The 20,960-nt window shown below is 57.1% G+C and overlaps 1 protein-coding gene across 1 annotated transcript; it reads right to left on the reverse strand.

Annotated features, from left to right (window-relative positions):
• Nucleotides 1–1,575: 1,575 nt before the first annotated feature.
• On the reverse strand, nt 1,576–14,509 carry ATP4A (ATPase H+/K+ transporting subunit alpha). Its single transcript, XM_070557383.1, has 21 exons — nt 14,327–14,509; nt 14,173–14,232; nt 13,540–13,743; nt 12,267–12,380; nt 11,775–12,027; nt 11,231–11,499; nt 10,409–10,607; nt 9,934–10,043; nt 9,722–9,856; nt 9,021–9,213; nt 7,844–8,019; nt 6,604–6,740; nt 6,367–6,517; nt 6,104–6,272; nt 5,860–6,014; nt 4,572–4,695; nt 4,072–4,217; nt 2,870–3,003; nt 2,373–2,474; nt 2,193–2,284; nt 1,576–2,013 (listed from the first exon to the last, which is right to left on the reverse strand). Exons 1-21 carry the CDS (start codon nt 14,414–14,416, stop codon nt 1,985–1,987), a joined length of 3,042 nt encoding a protein of 1,013 aa, XP_070413484.1. The 5' UTR covers nt 14,417–14,509; the 3' UTR covers nt 1,576–1,984.
• Between the last annotated feature and the right edge of the window lie 6,451 nt (nt 14,510–20,960).

The raw sequence follows: 20,960 nt of genomic DNA on the forward strand, positions 1-20,960 counted from the left end.
ATTCAACAGCTATTTGCTCAGTGGGGTCTCTGAGCCAGGCCCCCTCCTGGTGGCCAACTATCTGTGAAACAGTCCCAGCTTTCCTGGGGCTCAGAGAGACCAGAGTGGTTGGGGCTGAAGTAGGGGTAGGACAGGCCAGAGGGATCTGGGCTGTGATGGGTGAAGCCGGGTTGGAGTGGTAGGATGATGAGCTAGACCAGTGGTCAGCACTGTGATGGGAAAACAAGCTGAGGGGGCCCAGAGGAGCCCTCTGACCCAGCTGGGGTTGGGATAGCCTCTCTGGAAGAGAATCTCTGTGAGCTGAGATTCAAGGGTGAGTTAGTGGGGCAAAGAAGAGAAAAGCAGATGTCAAGGCTTGTGTAAAGGCTCTGAGGTCAGAGAGATCCTGGCCTTTCCAAGAAAACATAAGAACTGGTTGGAACAATTTGAGGGGGCTTGTGAGACTTCAGAAGTCAGCAGGGGTCAGATCACAGAATGCTCTGAAGGCTGGGCTGGGAAAATGACTAGGGGCAGTGGGGAACCATGGAGAGTTCTAGGCAGAGGAATGACAGGGTCAGACTTGGCTCTAGGAAGATCTCCATGGCTCTTGTATGGATGGGGAGACTCAGGCCAGAAGGCCAGGTCTGGACAAGGGCAGGGCTGATGGGCAGAAGCAGAGTAGAGAAGTGGTGACCAGTGGGCTGTTTTTCTTTTGAGGGGTTGGGGGACAGGCTGTGGGGAGGTGGCGGGTGCGTAAGGACTAAGGAAAGAGTGAAGGAGTCCAGGGTAACTCAAGTTTGGGCTTGTAAACCCCCCGAGGGCCCACCACGTTTCCCAAGGAGAAGGAAACACATGGGACAGTGGATGGCAGCGGGTTCAGAGGAGGATGCAGAGGCCAGCATGGGTCCCCTCGGACATGTTGAGGGGGCTGGAGACAGATGTAGGTGTCGCTGCAGAAACAGCTGAGGTGGGGGCAGCAGAGGGGGGCTGTTGGAAAAGAGGGAGAAGCCTGGTGCCCAGCCAGAGAGAGTCAGTAAAGAAAGGGGAAGAGGGGCAAGACAGGACTGGGAAAAGGAATGGCCAGAGCGGGGGTGGACGGGGTGGCATGGGTTGACGACAGGGGAGGGTTCATTTTTCAGGTGAGAGGGTGTGAGGAGGGGACTGTGACTTTAGCCTGCAGGAGTTGGTCGGGACTGACAGGTGATAGGGCACCCACTGCAGCGCGAAGGAGTGAGCACGTGGGATTGGAGCGGAGAGCCCTGTGAAGGGTGGGGCGGGGGCTGCTTGAGTGGAAGAGATGTTGACACCCTGTGTTAAGGAGCCTCCCGAGAGGGAGGATGGGTGCTGGGAGGGCCCGGAGGCGGTGTGCAGACCAGTGGTGTGTCAGAAGCACCATCTGGAGCGTGCCTGTGTCCACATGCTGCTTCCCTTTACATGCTGTGCTGAGGCAGAGAAATGGGAATTCAGTCCCCCAAGGAACATTTATTGAGTACCTACTGTATGCCAGGCATTGCATTCTAGGAACCGGAGATGCAGCCCTAAGATGTAGGATTGTGGGAGATCACAGGGGCTCAGGAAAAACACTTGAGCACTGAATGAAAGCACAGTCAGTATGAGCTGGTTTATTACTATCATGCAGGTGTGAGTGTTTTCAAAGAAGGGCTTCAGGCAGCCCTCTTCCCGCCTGAAGTCCTCAGGACAGACCCACTTGACAGGAGCTGCTAGCTCAGACTCCCTACCGAAGCCCCCCACCCCCTCGGGAGGGCGCTTCCCCAAGGCCAGCACAGAGGACTTGACCTAGGGACTGCTCCTCCAGGAGGGGGTGCACCTTGTGGAAGGTGGAGGGGAATGGGGTCCCTCCAAGGTGGGGTGCTGTGGGCTACAGGAACAGACACAGGTGGGGCTAGGACTCAATTGCTCAGATGTTTTGGTGGCCATCCAGAGGGTCCCATGTGTCCACCCCAGCTGTGGTGGATGCAAGGATGGCTTGAAGGCAGCGGTCCCTCTAATAGTAGAGTTCCTGGTCCCACCAGCCTGGGGGAGAGAGAGGAGACTCAGTGCTGGGGGGGGTGTGGGTCAGGGAGGGGGGGCCTGGGGCTCAGAGGTTACGCATCAGTGGAGGTTTGATTTGGAGGTCAAGTGTTGAAGATCAGAGGTCAGGGCAGCTGCTCTGAGAATGTTTCAGCCTCCCGCCCCCCAGTCTGCACACTCACTCCCTGGGCAACAGCGAACTCCAAGTTTCCGGATCTCATCATAGACGAAGATGAGGAGGCCATAGGGCATGGGGACGAGCCACCACTGGTACCTGAGGACAGGCGAGATGACAAGGTGAAGGCTGTCCTCACGTGTGTCCCACATGCCCTTCCCTCTGCTCACACGTCACAAGCCCTCACCGAATGGGCATGAAGTTGAAGATGTTGGGCATTCCAGGGCAGTAGCACAGGAAGCAGCCGATGCAGACCTGGAACACGATGGCGATCACCAGGATCCTGTTCCTGCAGCGGGGGCAGGATGAGACAGGCTCAGACTGGGGCTCAGGACAAAGACAGGCCATGAGGAGTTGGGGACCAGATGGAAATGAGGGTACTGGGTCAAAGGAGGTCAGATGTCAGCAGCAGGGAGATGCTCTGAGCATTTAACACGGGCGTGGCCAGCACCTCCAACAGTGGGTCCCCACCCTGTCAGCATCACGCCTTTAGGTAATGAAACGTGGAGGGGCGGCTGAGAGGCACATGATGGAGCTCCTGGCTAGCTATTGATGAGGAATGCTAGCCCTGGCACCACACATCCTCACAGTGGTGCTGGCGTTTGCTGGCCGCAGTGAGCCCTGGTCAGGGTCTAATGGGAGTCTAGACCAGAGCAGGGCAGACGGGCTGGCCAGCAGGGACACCTGAAGAAGCCCTGCTGGAAGGCCGAGAGGCGGCGCGTCTTGCGGATGAGCACGTCGGCGATCTGACACATCTCGATGCTGATGAAGAACACCGTGTAGCAGGTGTACTGCTGGTACAGGCGCTGCCCGAATGTCTGTGGGAGGAGGGGACGACAGCAGCCTGAGCCAGGTGGGCTGGCCCTGCAGCCAGCTGGCACCCAGACCTGGGCCCTGCGCCCCTGACTGCTCTGTGCCTGACACATAAGCTGGGGTGGGAGGAGAGGAGAGACGCGGGATCTGTCAGGTTGCATGAGCGTGGGGCCTGGAAACCTGGGTCCAGCAGAGCTCGGACGTCCGTGCCTGGGCAATGGTGGGGCAGGCGTTGCTTTCAGAATGAGAGGAAGGATGGAGGGTTTCCTGGGCACCCGAAAGTAGGCGCCTGGGAAAAGAGTGGGAGTCCTGAGGCAGGATTTGCGAAGTCCAGTGTGACTCGGGGCCCAGGGAAGAGGGCAAAAATGAGTGGAGCGGGCCAGGTAGGCCTCTGGGGACCAGGGCACATGCCCCACTTAAAGGGGGCAGCTACTATTCAGTCCATTTCTTCAATATAACTATTTTAACACTAGCTAATTGTGTGAGGAACACTTACTAAGCTCCAGGTACTGAGTGATTCCCAAGTATTATCTCAGTTAATCCTCCCAGTGATCCCATGAGGTAGCTGGGTGGCACTCAAATGTCAGCACGCATCAGGATCCCCGGCTGGCAGGGAGCCGTGGCAGGCCACGAGTCCGGCAGTCTGGCTCCCAGCTCTGCCTTCTTAACCATGACAGTAGTGCTAGAGGGGAATATCCTGACCTGGAACTCCACGCGGCAAGCTAACCAGACCTGCTAGCCAGATTTGACTTCTCCGTGCCCCAAACCTTCATTAAGGTCGGCCACACACAAATACTCTGTGTAAGTGATGCTGCAGGGACAATAGCACTACGGCCTGCTTCCCCACCTGAGGGGCTCTGCTACTGTCAGGGCAGGGAGGACCCGTCTGCAGCTGTGATCGGCAGAAGCAGGAGTTGGGAGCTCGAGACAGTGGTGAGAAAGGCCCCTTACCCCTGAACTGGCAGAGTGGGATGCTCTGAGCTCAGGCAAACATGGAGGAGTGAATGTGGGCCATACAGGGTAGGCGGCATTGGAAACAAGGGGGTCATGGGGTGGGGCAGGGCGGGGCTCACCCACTCCTGGCCGTAGCTGTCCTGCAGGTCTTGTAGGTGGTGGTCCTCCCACTGCGGCCGCAGCCCCACGCACAGCAGTGGGAACCAGCCCTCCTGGGCCATGGCCGTGAAGTAGTCAGTGAAGCCAGCAAATGACTGGATGGCACCTGGGGGAGAGGCAAGGAGTCACAAGGGGACAGCAATGGAGACAAGACAGGGACACAGGAGAGAGTCAGGGACACAGACAGTGACAGACATTGAGAGAAAGACAGAGACAAGGATCCCAAGAGATAATCGATAGGGATGCAAGAGACAGGGCACAGAAACACACCCAGAGAACCCAAAAAAGACAAGGAGGCAATGACCCAGAAACAGGGTCATGGAGAACAGGGCGAGAGAAAGGACACGGGACCACAGAGACCCAGGAGCAAACCAGACACTGAGATCCAGAACAAGTTAGACACCCAAGGCAGCCGAGCAGCCGTGAAGGAGGGCCCAGCTCCCGGCCCGCGGGCACGCACCGATCTGGAAGTAGGAGTAGGCAGCCAGGGGCTCGTTGACCAAGCGGTCACGCTTTGGGTTCCGTGGACGCAGGTGCATGATGTCACTCTCGGCCTTCTCATATGCCAGAGACACAGATGGGAACTGGCCAGGAGCAGAAGGAACCCCGGTTAAGGGTTTACCTGAGCCCCTGTCCCCTACTTTCTAGAGCCCCCCATCCCCTGCCAGTGGGCAGGGACAGACTGAGGTTAGGAGACAGGACCTGCAGTGACCACACAGCCACTCCTGCCTGGACAGGATCTGGCTGGCCCCTGTTGGGAGTGTTGGCATGTCCAGTCCACATCTGTGTCCATCTCCATCAGAGCATCTGCAGTTATCTCTACTATTGTGCACGCTCTCTTTGTCTCTCTCTGTTTCCCTCCGTTTTTCCTCCTCCCCCCATCTCTCTGTTCTCTGCGGACTCTGGTCTTGACCTCTCTGTTCCCCTGTTGCTCTCTCTCTCTCTGTCCCTTACTCTCTTTGTTTCTTTGTCCCTGTCTCTGGTCTCCTTCTCTGTGACTCTGTCTCTGCTTTTGTGTCTCTGTCTCTATGTGTCTCTTTGTCACTCTATCTCTGCGTCTCTTCTGTCACTCTGTGTCCTCCCCCTCCCCCATCCCATCCATTTGTGACTACAGAGTGGCAGCAGAGTGTACTGAAGCTGGGCTCAAATCCCAGCTGTGCCACTTATTAGCCATGTGACCTAGGGCAAGCTGCTCAACCTGTCTATGCTTCAATAGCTTAGCCCGAAAATGGGGATGATAAATAAATGAAGCCCATCTCAGAGAGTCATTTAAGGACAAAATTAAGTAAATTACGTGTGCCTGGCCCAGAGTGGGCACAGCATGATACTGAATAAATGTGTCAGCATGGCCGTGCATCTGGCTGCGTTTGCGGCTGTATCTGTGGCTCTTTTCCATCTGTCTGCCTGGGGTCTATCTGCTGGGGTTTATCTGTCCATGTCTGTTGCGGGATGTTTGTCTGTCATCCAAGTCTATCTAGCCAGACATCTGTGTCTGTTAATATCTCTGTTTGTGTATCCAGATCTGAGCCCATGTTGTCTGTGGGTCTGCCCGTGCCTACCTGAGTGTCCACCTGTGCGTCCATGTCTGGAGTTCTGTCTGTGTCTACCTGCTTGCCTGTGTGTCCCCATCGGGCTGTCTGTTGAACACATGTCTTGTCTTTGTCACTCTGTCCAGGAGTGTCCATGGGCGTACATCTGTGGGCACTGTGTGTGTGTGTCGGGGGCGGGGGCTGGGGCTGCAGACTCACAATGTCGGTGCAGAGCTCTATGAATAGGATGGTGATGCACCCCAGGGGCAGGGGCACGCTGACAGTGATGTAAATGAGGTACGGCGTCAGTTCGGGGATGTTCTTGGTCAGGGTGTAGGCGATGGACTTTTTGAGGTTGTCAAAGATCAGCCGGCCTGTGGGGTACAGCAGGCACCTCAGCCTCCTTGCAGCTCACTTCCTCCTGTGCCCACACTGCCCACCCTGTCTCTGACCCGGCCCAGACCCTGCTCCACGCCTGTCACGATGGAGGCAAAGTTGTCATCGAGCAGGATCATGTCGGCTGCATTTTTGGCTGCATCTGAGCCAGCGATGCCCATGGCCACGCCGATGTCTGCCTTCTTCAGGGCTGGGGAGTCATTCACACCATCCCCTGTCACAGCCACGATTGCACCCTGCAGGGAGTGGGTAAAGGTGGGGAGTGGTCAGTGATAGGCCACCCCAGGGCCAGGCCAGCCCAGCTGCCCCCCTTTCTCAGCAGGCTCGCACCAGCCGCTGGCAGCTCTCCACGATCACCAGCTTCTGCTGGGGGCTGGTGCGAGCGAACACCATCTCAGGGTGGGTGCGCAGCACCTCGACCAGCTCTGATGGGTCCATGTCCTTCAGCTGCATGCCGTTGATCACGCAGGCGCGGGCATCTCTAGGGAGGGAGGTGGGAGGGAGTCGCTGGGGCACAGTCTGCGTGGGGTGCGGGAAGAACGACAGGGAGGGCTGAGGGGGGCTTACTTCCGATTCACCTGGTCCACAGGCACACGGAGGCGGGCAGCGATGTCCTCCACTGTCTCGCTGCCTTCCGAGATGATGCCCACGCTGGCTGCAATGGCCTTGGCCGTGATGGGGTGGTCACCTGTCACCATGATCACCTGTGGAGGGGACCAGCAGACCTTGACCCCTTCAGATCAGCCCACTCTCCACATCCTCTCTGCTGGACGTCTGCTGATACACTCATTCATTTATCCAACCAATCATCACCCCCTGCTACATGCCTGGGAAATAGCAAGGACAAAACAGACAAAAGTCCCTGTCTTCATGGAGCTGACATTCTAGTCTGGGAGACAGAAACGAAACAAAATAAATAAATGAACGATATAGCATGTAAGAAGGAAGGGGGGAAATTAAGCTGGGTAAAGTGAATAGCAAATGTCGGGTGGAAAAGTGGTGCTTCGATCGTAAATGTATCCAGGGAAAGCCTCTTTGACAAGGGGACATTCGAGCAGAAGCTTGAACAAGGTGAGACAGTCAACCACGTGGGGATCTGGGGGAAGAGTGTCCCTGGCAGAGGGAACAGGCAATGCAAAGACCCTGAAATGAGAACAATGCCTGAACTGTTGGAGGAGTAGCAGTGAGGCCAGCAGGACTGGAGGGTTGAGGAATGAGCTTAGAAAGGTAACAGGGCCTGGATCTTACAGGGCCTTTCAGATTGTGGGAAGAACTTGGGTGTTGCTTGCTCAGCATTGGCTCCCTCACCCTTGATTTGTTTGCAGGGAACCATCCATCTCCTCATGTTGGAGTGAGGTCCATGGCCAAGTTTGGACAAATAAGCCCAGACCTGGCCAATGTATTCCATCCCCCAGCCAGTGACTGGTTCAAGGATGAGCATGTGACCCAATCTGCTACACCTGCAAAAGAGGCACTCTCTGTGGAGTGGCTAAACAGGTGGGACGTGAGTTGGAGCTGCTGAGGGGTGGTCATCTTTGCCATCAAAATGGAGGGACCGCTTGAGAATAAAGCCAGCAGAGAGAAAAGCAGAGCTGAGATGTGGAGAAAGGCAAATTCTTAATGATGCCAAACTCCTGGATCCAGCTATACCTGAAGCCTCATTCCCTAGAACTTTTCAGTTTCATGAAGCAATATATTTCCTTTTGGTTCCACCTATTTTCAGGTGGGCCTCTGTCACAGGGTTCCTTTTCCCCAAATACTGCCATCCTTTTTTCACCCCTGCCCAGTCTTCTCCTCAGTGTCATACCCGGATGCCTGCTGTGCGGCACTTGAGCACAGCGTCAGGAACGGTGGCCCGGGGTGGGTCTATCATGGATACGAGTCCCGCAAAGCACAGACCACTGGATGGAAAGTTCATGGCCTCCACGTCAAAGGCGTAGCCAGGTGGGTAGTCCTTCTCACTCAGGTAGAGCTGGCAGAAGCCTGACAAGGAAACAGGGAATTCAGAGAGGAATCCTGGGCAGACCCCTCCCTAGCAAGGCCAGATGAGGAGTAAAATACCCATGGATGCCTGACCCTGTGCTGAGTCCATCATTCACATCCTCACAACCCCCTATGAGGCTATTAGCATGCTCATCTTGCAGATGAGGAAACTGAGGCTTAGAGAGGGGATAATTCTTGCCAGTGGTCACACAGCAAGTAAAATGAAAGATCCAGAACTGGACCACAGGTCTGGGCTTCCAGGGTTGAGGCAGGGGTTAGGGAACTTTAAAGAATCAAGACAAAAATTGGAGGAGGTCAGAGGGCAGGACAAGGATTGGAGAAAGTCTTGAGGCAAAGACTGGGGAATGTCAAAGGGTCAAGAGGGGGACCCTAAAAGGTGGAGGTGAAAGTAAGGGCAGGTCATCAGTTGGGGCAAAGCTGGGGAAAATCAAAGGATCACAGGTCAGGTCAGGATGGGGAAAGTCAGGCGAGGACAGGTCGGGAGGGGCTGGGTCAAGGAAGGAACTGGGGCTAGACAGGGGTCAGGACTGAGACAGGGAAAGTCAAAGGTGAGTGTGTGCGGGCGGCTCCGTGGCGAGTGGTTAAGTTCGTGGGCTCCGCTTTAGCCGCACGTGGTTCACTGGTTCAGATCCTGGGCGCAGACCTACGCACCGCTCATAAGGGGGCATCCCACACAGAAGAACTAGAAGAACGCGCAACTAGGATATAGAACTATGTACTGGGCCTTGGGGGAGAGAAGAAAGAGAGGAAGATTGGCAGCAGATGTTAGCTCAGGGCCAATCTCCCTCACCAAAAAAGCATTGGCTTGGAAACAAAAAAAGGGAAGACCGACTTGGAAAAAAAAAGTGTGTGTGGACTGGGGCCGGTCAGCTGTCAGCCAGGGTTGGGAAAGGTTAGGGTCGGGGCTGGACACGGAAGGTCGGGCAAGGTCTGTGCTAGCTCCTCGCACACTGGTTTACCCCCTACTCTAGGGGTCTCACCGAGCACGCGCTCGCCCAGGCCGCCCAGGCTGAGGTAGGCAGTCTGGAAGGCCTCACGCCATTGCTCGTCCAGCGGCAGCTCCTGGCCCTTGATGAGGATGGAGCTGCAGCGCTCCAGCACGCGCTCGGGGGCGCCCTTCATCACCAGCACGTGCCGCGGGTCCCGCGGGTCCTCCAGCGTGTGGATGGACAGCTGTGGGCGGGCGGAGGGGGCGGGGTCGTGGGCGAGGGAAGGGGGGGAGGGCGGGGCTTGGGGGAAGGGCAGGGCTGCGGCCCGGGGCGCTGCCCGGAGAGCCGGCCGGGGTGAGGTCGGGGCTGAAGGAGAGGGGCCGCGTGCTCGGCAGGTTCTTGTAGAGGCTGAGGATCGGGGCGGGCCGAGGGGCATGGTTAGGGGTCTGGGCGCGGGGAATGGACATAATTAGGATCCAGAGTCGGGGTGGGGCGGGATCTGGATGGCGAGCTATCCCCCACCGAAGGCCTGCTGGCTGAGAGCAGGCGGAGAGCCCCCGGGGGAGGGCCTGCGGGCGCGGCCCGGCCATAGGTGGGCTTCGGCTGTGGGCTGGGCGGGAGAGGTGGGGCGGGGGTGGGGGTGGGGCTACCGAGGGAAGCCCCGCCCCTAGGTGTGGGTGGGGCTCGCTGCGGGCGGGCCTTCTTGTGGGCGGGGTCTGCTGTGGGCGGGGCCGGGCGCGGCGGGCGCGCACCTGGAACTTGTTGGTGGAGTTGAAGGGGATCTCGCAGACTTTGGGGAAGCGCTCGCGGTACCCCATGGCGTTGCCCAGCGTCAGCTCCGAGAACTTGAGCAGCGCCGTTTCGGACGCGTCGCCGATCACGATGCGCTGGGAGCGGGGGCCGGCGTCAGGGGCGAGCCCAGCTGCACCAGGCTCCAGGGATCCCGCGTCCCCCCGGCTCTCACCTTGGGCACGGGCACCGCGTCCTGGCCCGACTTGAAGGCAGCGCGGTTGCACAGGGTGAGCACGCGGCACAGTGCCCGCCACGTCTCCGAGGACTGGTCAAATGTCTGCCCTGGAGGCCAGGCGTCCAAGCTGGGACCGCGAGGGGACTCTCCCATACCAGAACTGAGCCCCTCCCCCTAAAGGCAGGACAGGATCCCCTCCCAGACCTGGGTGGGAGCCAAACCCCTCCTCAATACCCCGGACGGAGCCTTCTCTCCAGACCCGATATCAAGTCTCCTCTGAGACCCGAGATCAAGTCCCTTCGGAGATCTGGAAGACCCACAGACCCACGGCTTAGCCCCCCTCCCTGGACCGAGGACCCTCTTCTCCGTTAGTGCAAAGCCCTCTCCAGGCTCCCTTCAGGGTAACCTCATAGCTGCCCTTTGGGTCTCCACCATCTGCCTGCCCCAGCCCCTGCCTCCTCCCGCCCCACACCTGACTGGTCTTCCGTAGTGTCAGCCGAGTGGATGTGGTTGTCGAACCACAGATGGGACACAGTCATGCGGTTCTGAGTGAGGGTCCCCGTCTTGTCAGAGCAGATCACTGACGTGGAGCCCAGTGTCTCCACTGCTTCCAGGTTCTTGACTACGCAGTTCTTGCTGGCGAGCCGCTTGGCTGTCAGGGACAGGCAGACCTGGGACAAGGGTGAGAAACGCATGCCTGGGGACCAGTCCTTGCTTCCAGTCCACTTCACCCTCGCACAGCGCTGGGGACCCTTTATCCCAGCCACAGGACCACGGATGCTGCATTCCTCAGCAAAAGCCTGGCTTTTTCCTGCCTCCAAGCTTTTGTCCAGTCTGTGCTTTGTGCTTGGGATGCCCCCCTCATCTGCCCAGATAAACACAGCCAAGCTGCCAGAGCTGAGGTTCTCTAAGTTCTCTTATCTGCACAATCAAAGTGAGAAAACAAAAGTCCCCTGAGCCTCCTCTGGGGCAGGTCTCCGGCTGGGTGTGGACTGTTGAAGGCTGCCCACGCTGGGCCTCAGCTGCCTCTGGTGGAGGACCCTGCCTGTTGGTCTCTGAGTCCTCCGTGTGGACGGGACATGACCCAGAGTAGTGTTTGCTGAATGGATAGATAGGTGGAGAGATAGGGGGTGGGAGAGTGGGAGGATGCGTGATGGGAAGGGAGGTGGGTGGGTGGGAGGTGAATGGATAGATGGACAGGTAGGGAGATGATGGAGGGAAGCGTGCATTGAGTGAACAGGCACATGCACAGGCCTCTCAGCTCTCTGCACCCTCCTCTGCCTCCCCAACTCACCGTGACAGTGGCCAGCAGCCCCTCAGGCACATAGGCTACCACGATGGCCATGAAGAAGACCATGGCCCGCAGGAAGGTGTAGCCGATGCACATGGCCACCACAAAAAAGGTGCCGCCAAAGAGGATGGCCAGGCCTGCAATGATGTCCACAAAGTGTTCGATCTCGATAGCAATGGGCGTCTTCTCATTTTCTACTCCCGAAGCCAGTGATGCGATGCGCCCGATGATGGTGCGGTCGCCTGTGTTCACCACCAGGCCCTGTGCTGTGCCTGCAGTGGGGCCAAGAGGCTGCCTCAGGGCTGGGTGGGCAGTGGGGGGCCTGCACAGTGGTGTGAACCGACAGAGGGGGCAGTAATGGAAGGCAGTGGAGGCAGCGTGACCCGGGAAGAGGTCACAATAATGGGAGCGAGAGAGGCAGTGTGCCCTGAAGAGGTGGCGGTGATGTGAAGGGGGGCCATGGGTCTCAGAAGAGGAGCAGTGGAGCACAGTGGGGAGTGTGGAGGCAGTGTGGTCAGCTGGGTGGGAGGGCAGGGGCCTCACAGACCCTCGAGGCACATGGTGGAGAAGAAGGCGATGTTGCGGGTCTCCAGGGGGCTCTCGTGTGTACACTCGGGCGAGCGGGTCTGCGGCTCAGACTCTCCGGTCAGCGAGGAGTTGTCCACCTTACAGCCCTGGGCCTGGAGGATGCGGATGTCGGCTGGCACTCGGTCCCCGCCTTTCATCTCCACCAGGTCGCCCACCACAAGCTGATCCGCATTGATCTGGAACTTGTCCCCATCTCGGATCACGGTTGCTTGCTGTGGGGCAGGGACACCAGAGTTGAGGCGGGCAGGGGCTGGGGGTGGAAGTTGCTGAGCGCAATGGGGATGGGGGGAGGTGGAAACTGAGGAGAGCCGAGGACCAATGGAGAGAGATGGAGGCCACAGAGGAGGGGCAGGTTGGGCCTGAGGGGAGGGGGCCGCAGGGACACCTGGAACCTGGCTCAACCGTCGTGGAGACTTGGAACCTGAAGTGGCTGGGGGGCCGGGGGACCCACCTGGGGTACGAGGTTCTTGAAGCTGGCGATGATGTTGGTGCTCTTAAACTCCTGATAGTAGCCGAAGCAGCCGGTGACCACAACCACAGCGATGAGGGCCAGTGCCAGGTACAGCTGGGGGTGGGGGCTGATGAGTAGGGGCTGGAAGCTCCCTGCACAGGCCACCGCCTGCTCCCTGATCTTCTGGTGCCCCCAGGGTCACCGCCAAGGTTTTCCCCCCTCCAACTAGGAAGCCTCACGCACTATTTCCTGTGTCCCCTGTCCCCATGGTCTTCATAGCCCACATTCGACTGTCATGTATTCTCAGGGTCTTGTGTCCCTGTGTCCCTTTACCCCAAATTCTCTTGCCCCTGAATTCTAGGTCCCCATGTCCCCACACCCTACGACTGTGCCCCACGTCACCATGCGCCTTGGTCGTATGTCTACTCTTTCGCTCCTCCCCTAAGTCTTGTGTCCCCCATGTCCAGGGTCCTGTGACTCCTCGTGTTCCCATGTCCTGTTCTCCCTGTGTTCCATTCTCCATGTTTTCATAATCTGGGTGCCATCCTCTATGTCCATGTCCCTGTGCCCTCATGTCCCCATTTCCATGGGTTTGTGTGCAGTAGAGCCTGTGCTTCATACTCTGTGTCCTCTGCAGTCAGAGTCCCGTGTTCCAAATTCCAAGTCCCGATGTCCAGTGTCTCCTCATTTCTGTGTACTTCTGAATCCCCCTCCCAGGTCACATATCCTGTGACTTTTTGTGCCCCTGTCAATGTCACATGTCCCTAAGTCCCCATGTCCCTTGTCCTGACCTCTGTCATATATCCAACATGCTCTTGTCCCGCATCTAGGTCTTCTTTATGTCTCTGTGCTGCTGTGTCTAATGTCTTATGTCTCTCCGTGCACTGTGTCCTGAGTCTTTTGTTCCTTGTGTCTCCATGCCCTTGTGTCCCATGTCTGAGTTCCAGTGTCCCCTGTGCCCTCTGTCCTTGGTCTGTCCCATGTCCTCTGTTTCCCAAGTCCCATATCTTAAGTATTGCATTTCTATGTCTTTTTAGCCCCGCCTATATCCTCCATCTCTGAGACACATTCTCCCCATGTCCCCTTTGACCTTTGTCCTTGGGTCTGTCCCATATCCCAATGTCCTTCATCCCCCATGACCCGTGCCTAGGAACTGCATTTCCATGTTTCTCTATCCCCAGCCTATGTCCCTCATGTCCTGAGTCCCATGCTCAATGTCCTCTGTTCCCCAGGTCCTTGTGTCCTGTGTCTGCCCCCAGGACCCACCACTCACATTGTCGTCAGTGGTGAGGTCACCCTCACTGGCCTGGATGGCAAAGGCAATGAGGCAGATGGCAGCAGCCACCCACATGAGGCATTGCAGACCACCTGCCAGCTGCCGTGCAAACTTGACGTACTCCGGGGTCCCCCGCGGCGGCCTCAGCGCATTGGGCCCGTCCCGCAGCAGCAGCTCTGCAGCCAGGCTGGCCGACAGGCCCTGGGGACAGAGCCGGGTGGGGCTGTGGTGGCCTGGTGGCCGCTAAGGGCTTTTTCTCCCATGCCCTCTCTGTCTCTGTCTCCTTGCCCTCTTTCCCTGTGTCGCTCTGTCCCTCTGTCCTGTGCCTCTCCATTTCTTTCTCCGTCTTCACGTCTGTTCCTGCCCCTTCCCTCCTCCGTGTCCCTGTCTTTCTCTTCTCTCCCGTCTTTCTTTCTGTCTCTTTCTTTCTGCCATCTCTACCTGCTTCTCTCTCTTATCCCTCTCTTTGCCTCTCTCTGCCTCTGTTTGTCTTTCTGTCTCTTTGTATCTGTTTCTCTTTCTCTCTCTCTCCCCACTTGGCCCTTTCTCTAATGTATTCCTCCCTTTTTTCTCTCTCCTCTCCCCCTCGCCCCTTTTCTGCACCCACCCCTCCCTCTGCCCCCATCTCACCTTGGTCGCGTTGGTCTGGTATTTCTGTTCCAGCTCCGCCACTGACAGCTGGTGGTCATTCTAGGGTGGGGGGTGGACAGGACACTCGCTGTCCGGCTCTCACACGCCCCGCCCCTGCCCAGCCTCCCCCACAGCCCGCAGGCCCCCTGCTCACGATCTCCATCTCCTTCTTCATGTTCTCCAGCTTCTCCTTCTTCTTGCCCCCTCTACCGCCTGCCTTCTTCTTGCTCATCTTGGCTGCCATGTCCCCACCAGGGCCAGGACCCAGCTCTACCGAGTACAGCTCGTAATTCTCCTAGGGGTGGGGGGACAGGGGCGGCATCAGATCCCACTGGAATCCCTGCCTCCAACCCCTGACCCCTGACCCCCGACCCTGGGCCCCCCTCACCGCCTTCCCCATGGTGCCCCGTGCGGCTGCCCTCCTTTGCTGAGACAGAGCCTGGGGTCGGGACCGGCCTGATATAGCTGGGGAGGGAGGAGGTGGAGCAGGCTCAGCCTGATTACAGCTGATTACGGGGCTCCTTGGGGTGACCTCCAGGCCCAGGCAGCTTGGGCACTCCCTGCTGGACTGCCCCAACCTGCCTGGACCCCGTCTCAGCCTGCCACTGAGGTCAGGGAGCCACTGGGAGTATCCATCGCAGCAATGAGGGGCACAGCAAACACGTGGTACTCATGACATGCCTGGCGCTGTGCTGAGGGCTTTCACGCACTAACTTATTTCACCTCTAACAACCCTTTGAGGCGAGTACTATTCTTACCTCCCCCTTACAGATGAGGAAACTGAGGCACAGAGAGGCTAAGGACTTTGCCTAAGGTTGCGATGGACTAACTATCAGGGACAGGATTGCAACCCAGGTGTGACCCCAGAGCCTGGCTTTCATGCGGTCCCATCAACGAGAAAACTCAGACTCCACAGCAACAGGGCCTGCACGTGCCAGGCCTGCTGATATGTGACCTCTTTGGTCAGACCTGTGAAGGCGGTGCTGTCATTCCCATTGTGCAGAGGGGGAAACTGAGGCTCAGAGAGGTTCAAGGAGGACCCCAGAGGTCCTCCACACGTACGGCCGGAACCACCATAGCTCGGTCATTCCCGTCTCCACCCCAACCTGCCCAGACCGGGAAACGAAGGTGCAAAGTGGGGAGATGTGCCCAAGGGCTCCGCTGGAGCTTGGTGCCTGGTGCCAGGTCTGAGGGCTAGGGACCCCCTCCTAGTCCCCCAGGCAGGGCCCTCTGTGGAAAGCAGCCAGGGGCTGGCCCAGTGGAATGCTTGAGCCTCCTGGGGTGGGGTGGACGTGTCTCCAGGGGCAAGTGTGGGTATATTGATAAGATAATTGCCTTGGTGATGTCCTTGTCCTCTGGGGCAGGTCACCTGGGAAAGTCGAAGCTTCTGATCAGCCTGAGCTCTTCTCTACCCCCACCCGGCTGGTCACCCCCTCTACAGGAGACCCCAAGAGAGGAGGCAGGGGGTGCTGCCGGCACACTGACTGCCCCTATATGAGTCTCCTTGCTCACTGGGGGACTTCATGCCACTGAGCCACGCCTGTAACACAGCTGTCTCACTCCCCTGCTGATGACCCTCCAAAGCTTCCGTTCTTCCTCAGAATAAACTCCACAATAGTTCCTGCAAAATCTGACCCCAGCTCACCTCTCCTGGCTCAGACTCTACTACGGATCCACAGGCACTGGCCTCTTTGCTGTGCTTTGTACAGGCCAAGGTCATTCCTGCCCCAGGACCTTTGCACTTGTGGTTCCTTCTGCCTGGGACTCTGCCTCAGATATCTGCATGGCTCTTTCTCACCTCCAGGTCTCAGCTCAAATGTCACCTCTTCCGAGAGTCCTCGGTTGTAATATGCACCCCATCAGGCTCCATGTCCCTACTTGCGCCCCTCACACCCATATCCCAACCTGATGTTGTATTTTTTTTTTAATTTTGTGGTGTCAGTCTTGTCCCACTAGAAGGAAGACTTGGCTGTGTTTGCTGTGTATGCCGAGCACCCAGAACAGTTCCTCCAGACACACAGTAGATGCACAATAAACGCTGTGGGATGGTTGCGAGATTTATCTCCTCGGGGGGTTGGGAGTACTCACTAACGGGCCTGGAGCGCGGATCAGGCCGTCAGGAAGTCTCGGTCATTGGGAACTCCTCAGGGGCCCCGAGCTGTCTCCAGCCCTTCCACCCTGGCCCCCCAGCCCCCTACCCCTGACTGTCCAGGACCTGGGGCAGATGTGGGGTCGTGTCTGCACAGATCAGGGAACCCCCCAACCTGAGTCACAGAAGGAGAGACAAGGCTGCATCGCTGGCAGCAGGTGGCTGACCCACGACGCTGTGCAGACCTCAGTCAGAGCTCACGGGCTGTCCTCTGCTCTCTGCTTCATTTGCTTTCCCTTAATTCTCATTTCTTAGCTATTTTATGTTCATTTTCAACATTTTATTTTAAATATTTCAGACCTTCAAGTTATAGGAATTAGTAAGATGAGCACCCACCTACCCTTCACCTGAATTTAACGATTTTACCACATTTGTGGTTTGTAGATCAATAATAGATAGATACATTTTTTTAAAAGTTTTGCCCGAATCATTGAGACTAAGTTGGAGACGATGCTTGTTTATCTGTAAACGCTTAGGTGTGTGTCTCCTGTGAATAAGGACGCTCTCTTTCATAACCACAGTCTGATGATCAAATTCAGGAAATTAACGCTGATGTGACATTACTAACTAACGTAGAGGATTCATTTCAGTTTCCCCGGTTTTTCGCCTCGTGCCCTTTTCTTGGTCCAGGACCACACTTTGCGTCTGGTTGTCATTCTCCTTCATCTCCCGCAGTCTGCGACGTTTCCTTGTCCTTCCTGACCTCGAGTTTGGAGGAGGGTCAGTCATCCCGTAGGTTGCCCTTGGCATGGCTGCCCACGGCTCCTCACGGTTGGATTTGCGCCGTGCGCTGCGGCAGAAACACAGCGGCTGGTGCGTCCTCAGAGCGTCAGGTCAGGATGGGCTCACTTTTGAGTCTGGAAGAGGGGAGACATTTGGGGCATATCAAGAGGCTTCAGGAACGACCAAGGGCTATTCTATGGTCTCTTTATTTTCTATTCAAAATACTGTCACAGCCACAGCTGGCGATCAGCCGTACTGGTGATGAAAGTCGTGGAAACTCTGACCTCAGGTCAGGAAACACTGCCCGAGCCCCCAGACGCTCCACATCTGACCACTCGATGGGGCTGCTGGCCCAGGCGACACTGCCCCAGCCCCATGGCCTTGTCCACTCTGACTCGTCTGTGCCCAGCCACATTGACGGTTAAAGGTTTTTACCAGCCCTCTGATTGCAGCCTTGGGGTACTCAAGTTCCACGTCTTTCAGGGTCTTTGTTATGCATTTATCTTTCATCGTGTGTCCAAGCGACCCTAGCCCTGTCTCTGGGGGGTGAACACAGGCCGTGGCCCACAGGCAGGATCCGGATGAAGCAGAGTGTGCCCGCATCGGCGCCCTGGAGCAGAGCCAGGGGCACTGTGTGCCATGCTGGTTCAGGCCGATGGGCAACTCCTGGCTTGACTTGGGGGTGAAGACTTCTCACAAGAATGTTGTAAGTGTGACAGTAGTGCAAGATTTCTCTGAGCCTGGGGCACACAGGTCCTTGGAGACTTTTTTGAGAACAATTAACAGTCAGAATTGAATTTTTCTTTTTTCCTGGGAGAGAGAGGGCAGAGGACAGACAATTAAATGGATAGTGAACAGAGTGGGTTTCAAGGAGAATTTGAACCCGAGTCTCCTGGAATCGTGAACACACACACTCTTAGGGACTCAGCACCCACCAAGGCCTGATGGGCTCAGACCCCGGCTGTCCCCCCTTCTTCCCATGTGCCACTTCCTCTCTCCTGCTCAGGGTTCAGCCACCCAGCCCTTCTGTTTGTCAAATGATCGTTTCAAGAGCTTGGCGCATGCGGCGTCCTCTGCCTGAAACACTCGTCCGGCCTCCTCCCTGGGTCCACCTGCTCCTCATCTTTCCAGCTCCAGCGCAGATGGCACTTCCTGAGGAAACCTTCTCCCTGGCCCCCACCCTGGCCCAGGCTGGGTCGGGTGCCTCCCCTGGGCTCCCACGGACCCCTGGGGTTCCCCATCCCAGCCCTGACCACTCTGACCTGTGATTCCTGCATCACAAGGCTGACCACCCTGGGCTGTCACTATTTGGTGACGTTTCATCTCCTCCTTGGAGTCGTGAGGACAGGATCCAGGATGTCTCAGTCACCGCTGTGTACCCTGCATTGCCCAGCGCAGGGCCAGCCCAGGCAGGCCTCAGGGAGTGTTTGCTGAGGGAAAGAACTCATTGTGACCTTGACTTTTGGTGTGTGTTTGGTCTCTCTGATAAGATAGTGGACTCAGCAATGCCCTTCGCCTCTTGGGCAGGTCAGCCCCCTGCCCCCCACCGCCCCAGACCCTGGGAAGATTGAAGCTAGGGGCTGGGCCGCGGGGACCTTGCCTCTCCCACCCCTTCAAGCTGGCATAGGAGCAGGCAGTGGGTCAACAAGATGGGGGCAAGGTCTGGCTGAGCTGGCAGCCAGGTCTCATGTGTCCTGCTCCTCTCCCCTCTATGTCCAGACGTGGAAAGGTCCTCAGGAAATTGCCAGGCTGTTCCTATCTGGGAATCTTCAACTCCAGAACCCAATCATCTCTCTGCTCCCCTCTCTGGTTCAGCCTCCGTCCCTTCCTGCCTGGACTCTCGCAGCAGCCTCCTCCCCTGTCTCCCTGCTCCCGGCCCCCCTACACCCCACATTCTGTTCCCCACTCACATAGCCAGAGGAGCCTGTGAACCCCACATCAGGTCAGGGCCTCCTGGCTGAGGCCTCCCCGGGCTCCACCTCACTCCAGGTAAAAGCTAAGTCCTCACATCGGCAGCCAAGCCCCGGGGATCTGGCCTGTTGCCTCCCTGAACTCACCTCCTCCCACTGTCCCCTGGTTCAGTCCATTCCAGCCACACTGGCCTCCCAGCTGTGCCCCAGACACAGCAGACAGCCTCCTGCCTCCCGCCTTTGCTGTTTCCTGCCCTGGAATCCTCTGCCCCCAGACACCTGAGCGGCTCCCCCTCCCCCATCAGGTCTTTACAAGACGGCCTCCCAGAGAGGCCTCCCCGACTGGCCTCATGGGCACCGTCACCACAGTGCGCTCCAGCCCTCTCCTTCTCCACTTTTCCCCCATTGCAGCCATCACCTACCACACGATCATTTTTCTTATTCACTGGGTTTCTTGTGTATTTTCTGAATCACCTGTTAACCTCAAAGTAAGGAGCCAAAATGAGAGGTAGAGAGGTGAGGCAGTTATCTGGGATCAAAGAATTGCAATTCGGGGCACACAGATCCAGGTAGCAACCCAAATAGTGTCCCACGAGGGAGTAAGAGGCAGGGGTTTTATAGACAAAGAAGGGGGGCTTGTGTTACGGAGAATGTTCATTGCGGTTGGCTCAGGAAGCAATTTTGGCTAAACAGAACTGCTTGCTCCGGCTGCCAGAGGAAGGCAAAAGTCTGTCACTGTGCCGAGCTGCAGGATTCTTGCAGCGTTACTCAGTTCAAAAGGTCATGTTCTCCTGGACGAGGACGTGCATGAGACCCGTTTCCTTGACGGCTCCCCGGCCCCATTTGATTGCCCTTAGACATAAGTCACCCTGTTTTGTTTCACATTTCACACCCCATGATAGAAGTGTGAGCTCCATGAGGGCAGGGATTTCTGCCTGGTTTTTGTTTTGCTTTGTTTTGTTTTGTTTCTGACAGATCCCTAGTGCCTAGAACAGCTAGCAGTTGGCGCTCAGTAAACTTTTGTTGAATGAATAAACCTCAGGGTCTGGGACACTCGGCGGCCATCACAGCCACAAGTACTGGTGGACATGTAGTCCTGCCTTGGGATGGAGCTTTTTGTCCACCAAAGACGCATGACCCCAACACAAACACAGGGATGGACACGCACAGACGCAACGAGAGGACACCGGTGACAACAGCTGACACTTCTGGAGAACTTCCTGCGCTCAGCCCTGTCTTAAGTGCTTTATGTGTGTGAGCTCATCTCATCCTCCTGACGACCTTATGAGGGAGGTACGTTATTATTCCTATTTTCCTGTGAAGAAACTGAGACGCAGAGAGGTTAAATGACTGGCCCAAGGTCACACAGCTAGTAAGTGGCAAAGTCAGGATTAGAACCCAGGCAGCCTGGCTGGAGAGTCCTCACAGAGCTGTGGACGCACAGAATCACACCAGGTACCCAGTGGCAGAGCCTCATGTTAAAACTACCCTCCGTCCAATGACTCATGGGATGTTTATTGAGCATCTCCTGACGCCAAGCTTTGAGCCGAGTGCTGGGCTTTGCAGAGAACGTCCTGCCCACGGTGCTTGTGCTCGGTAATCAGACAAACAAATATTTAACTGCAAATTGTGAGAAGAACATGAAGGAAATAGGGAACTCAAGGAGAGAGGCAGAGGCAGGAACCTGACTTACCCGGGCTACGGGAGCAGGCTCGCTGAGGAAGGAACGCTTGAACCGAGACTAAAGATGAGGAGACAGCCGGGAGCCATCTAGGTGAGGCCCGGCGAGCACAGAGCCCTTCGGGTGGGAACAGGGTGACTGTGAGGGTCTAGCCAGGAGGTGGTGGGGAGGCTGGAGCGAGGTTAGTGAGGGAGGGTCCGTTCACGTAGGGCCTTGTAGGCCGGGGTGAGGCGTTAGGATTTTAGTCTAAGGGCAGTTGAGGGCATCTGAGGTTTGGTCATGGGAAGGGCATGGGCAGGATTGAGCTGTAAGAAGATGCCCCTGG

This window comes from Equus przewalskii, chromosome 9 (genome assembly GCF_037783145.1).
Source record: "Equus przewalskii isolate Varuska chromosome 9, EquPr2, whole genome shotgun sequence".
In the NCBI taxonomy this organism is placed as follows: domain Eukaryota; kingdom Metazoa; phylum Chordata; class Mammalia; order Perissodactyla; family Equidae; genus Equus; species Equus przewalskii.

Coding starts and splice junctions, on each gene's coding strand:
- ATP4A (XM_070557383.1), bottom strand. CDS start 14,416: ATGGCAGCCAAGATGAGCAAGAAGAAGGCAGGCGGTAGAGGGGGCAAG. Junction 14,233..14,326: donor TGAAGAAGGAGATGGAGATC/GTGAGCAGGGGG, acceptor CCCCCACCCTAG/AATGACCACCAGCTGTCAGT. Junction 3,004..4,071: donor ACAGCTACGGCCAGGAGTGG/GTGAGCCCCGCC, acceptor CTCCTCCCACAG/ACATTCGGGCAGCGCCTGTA.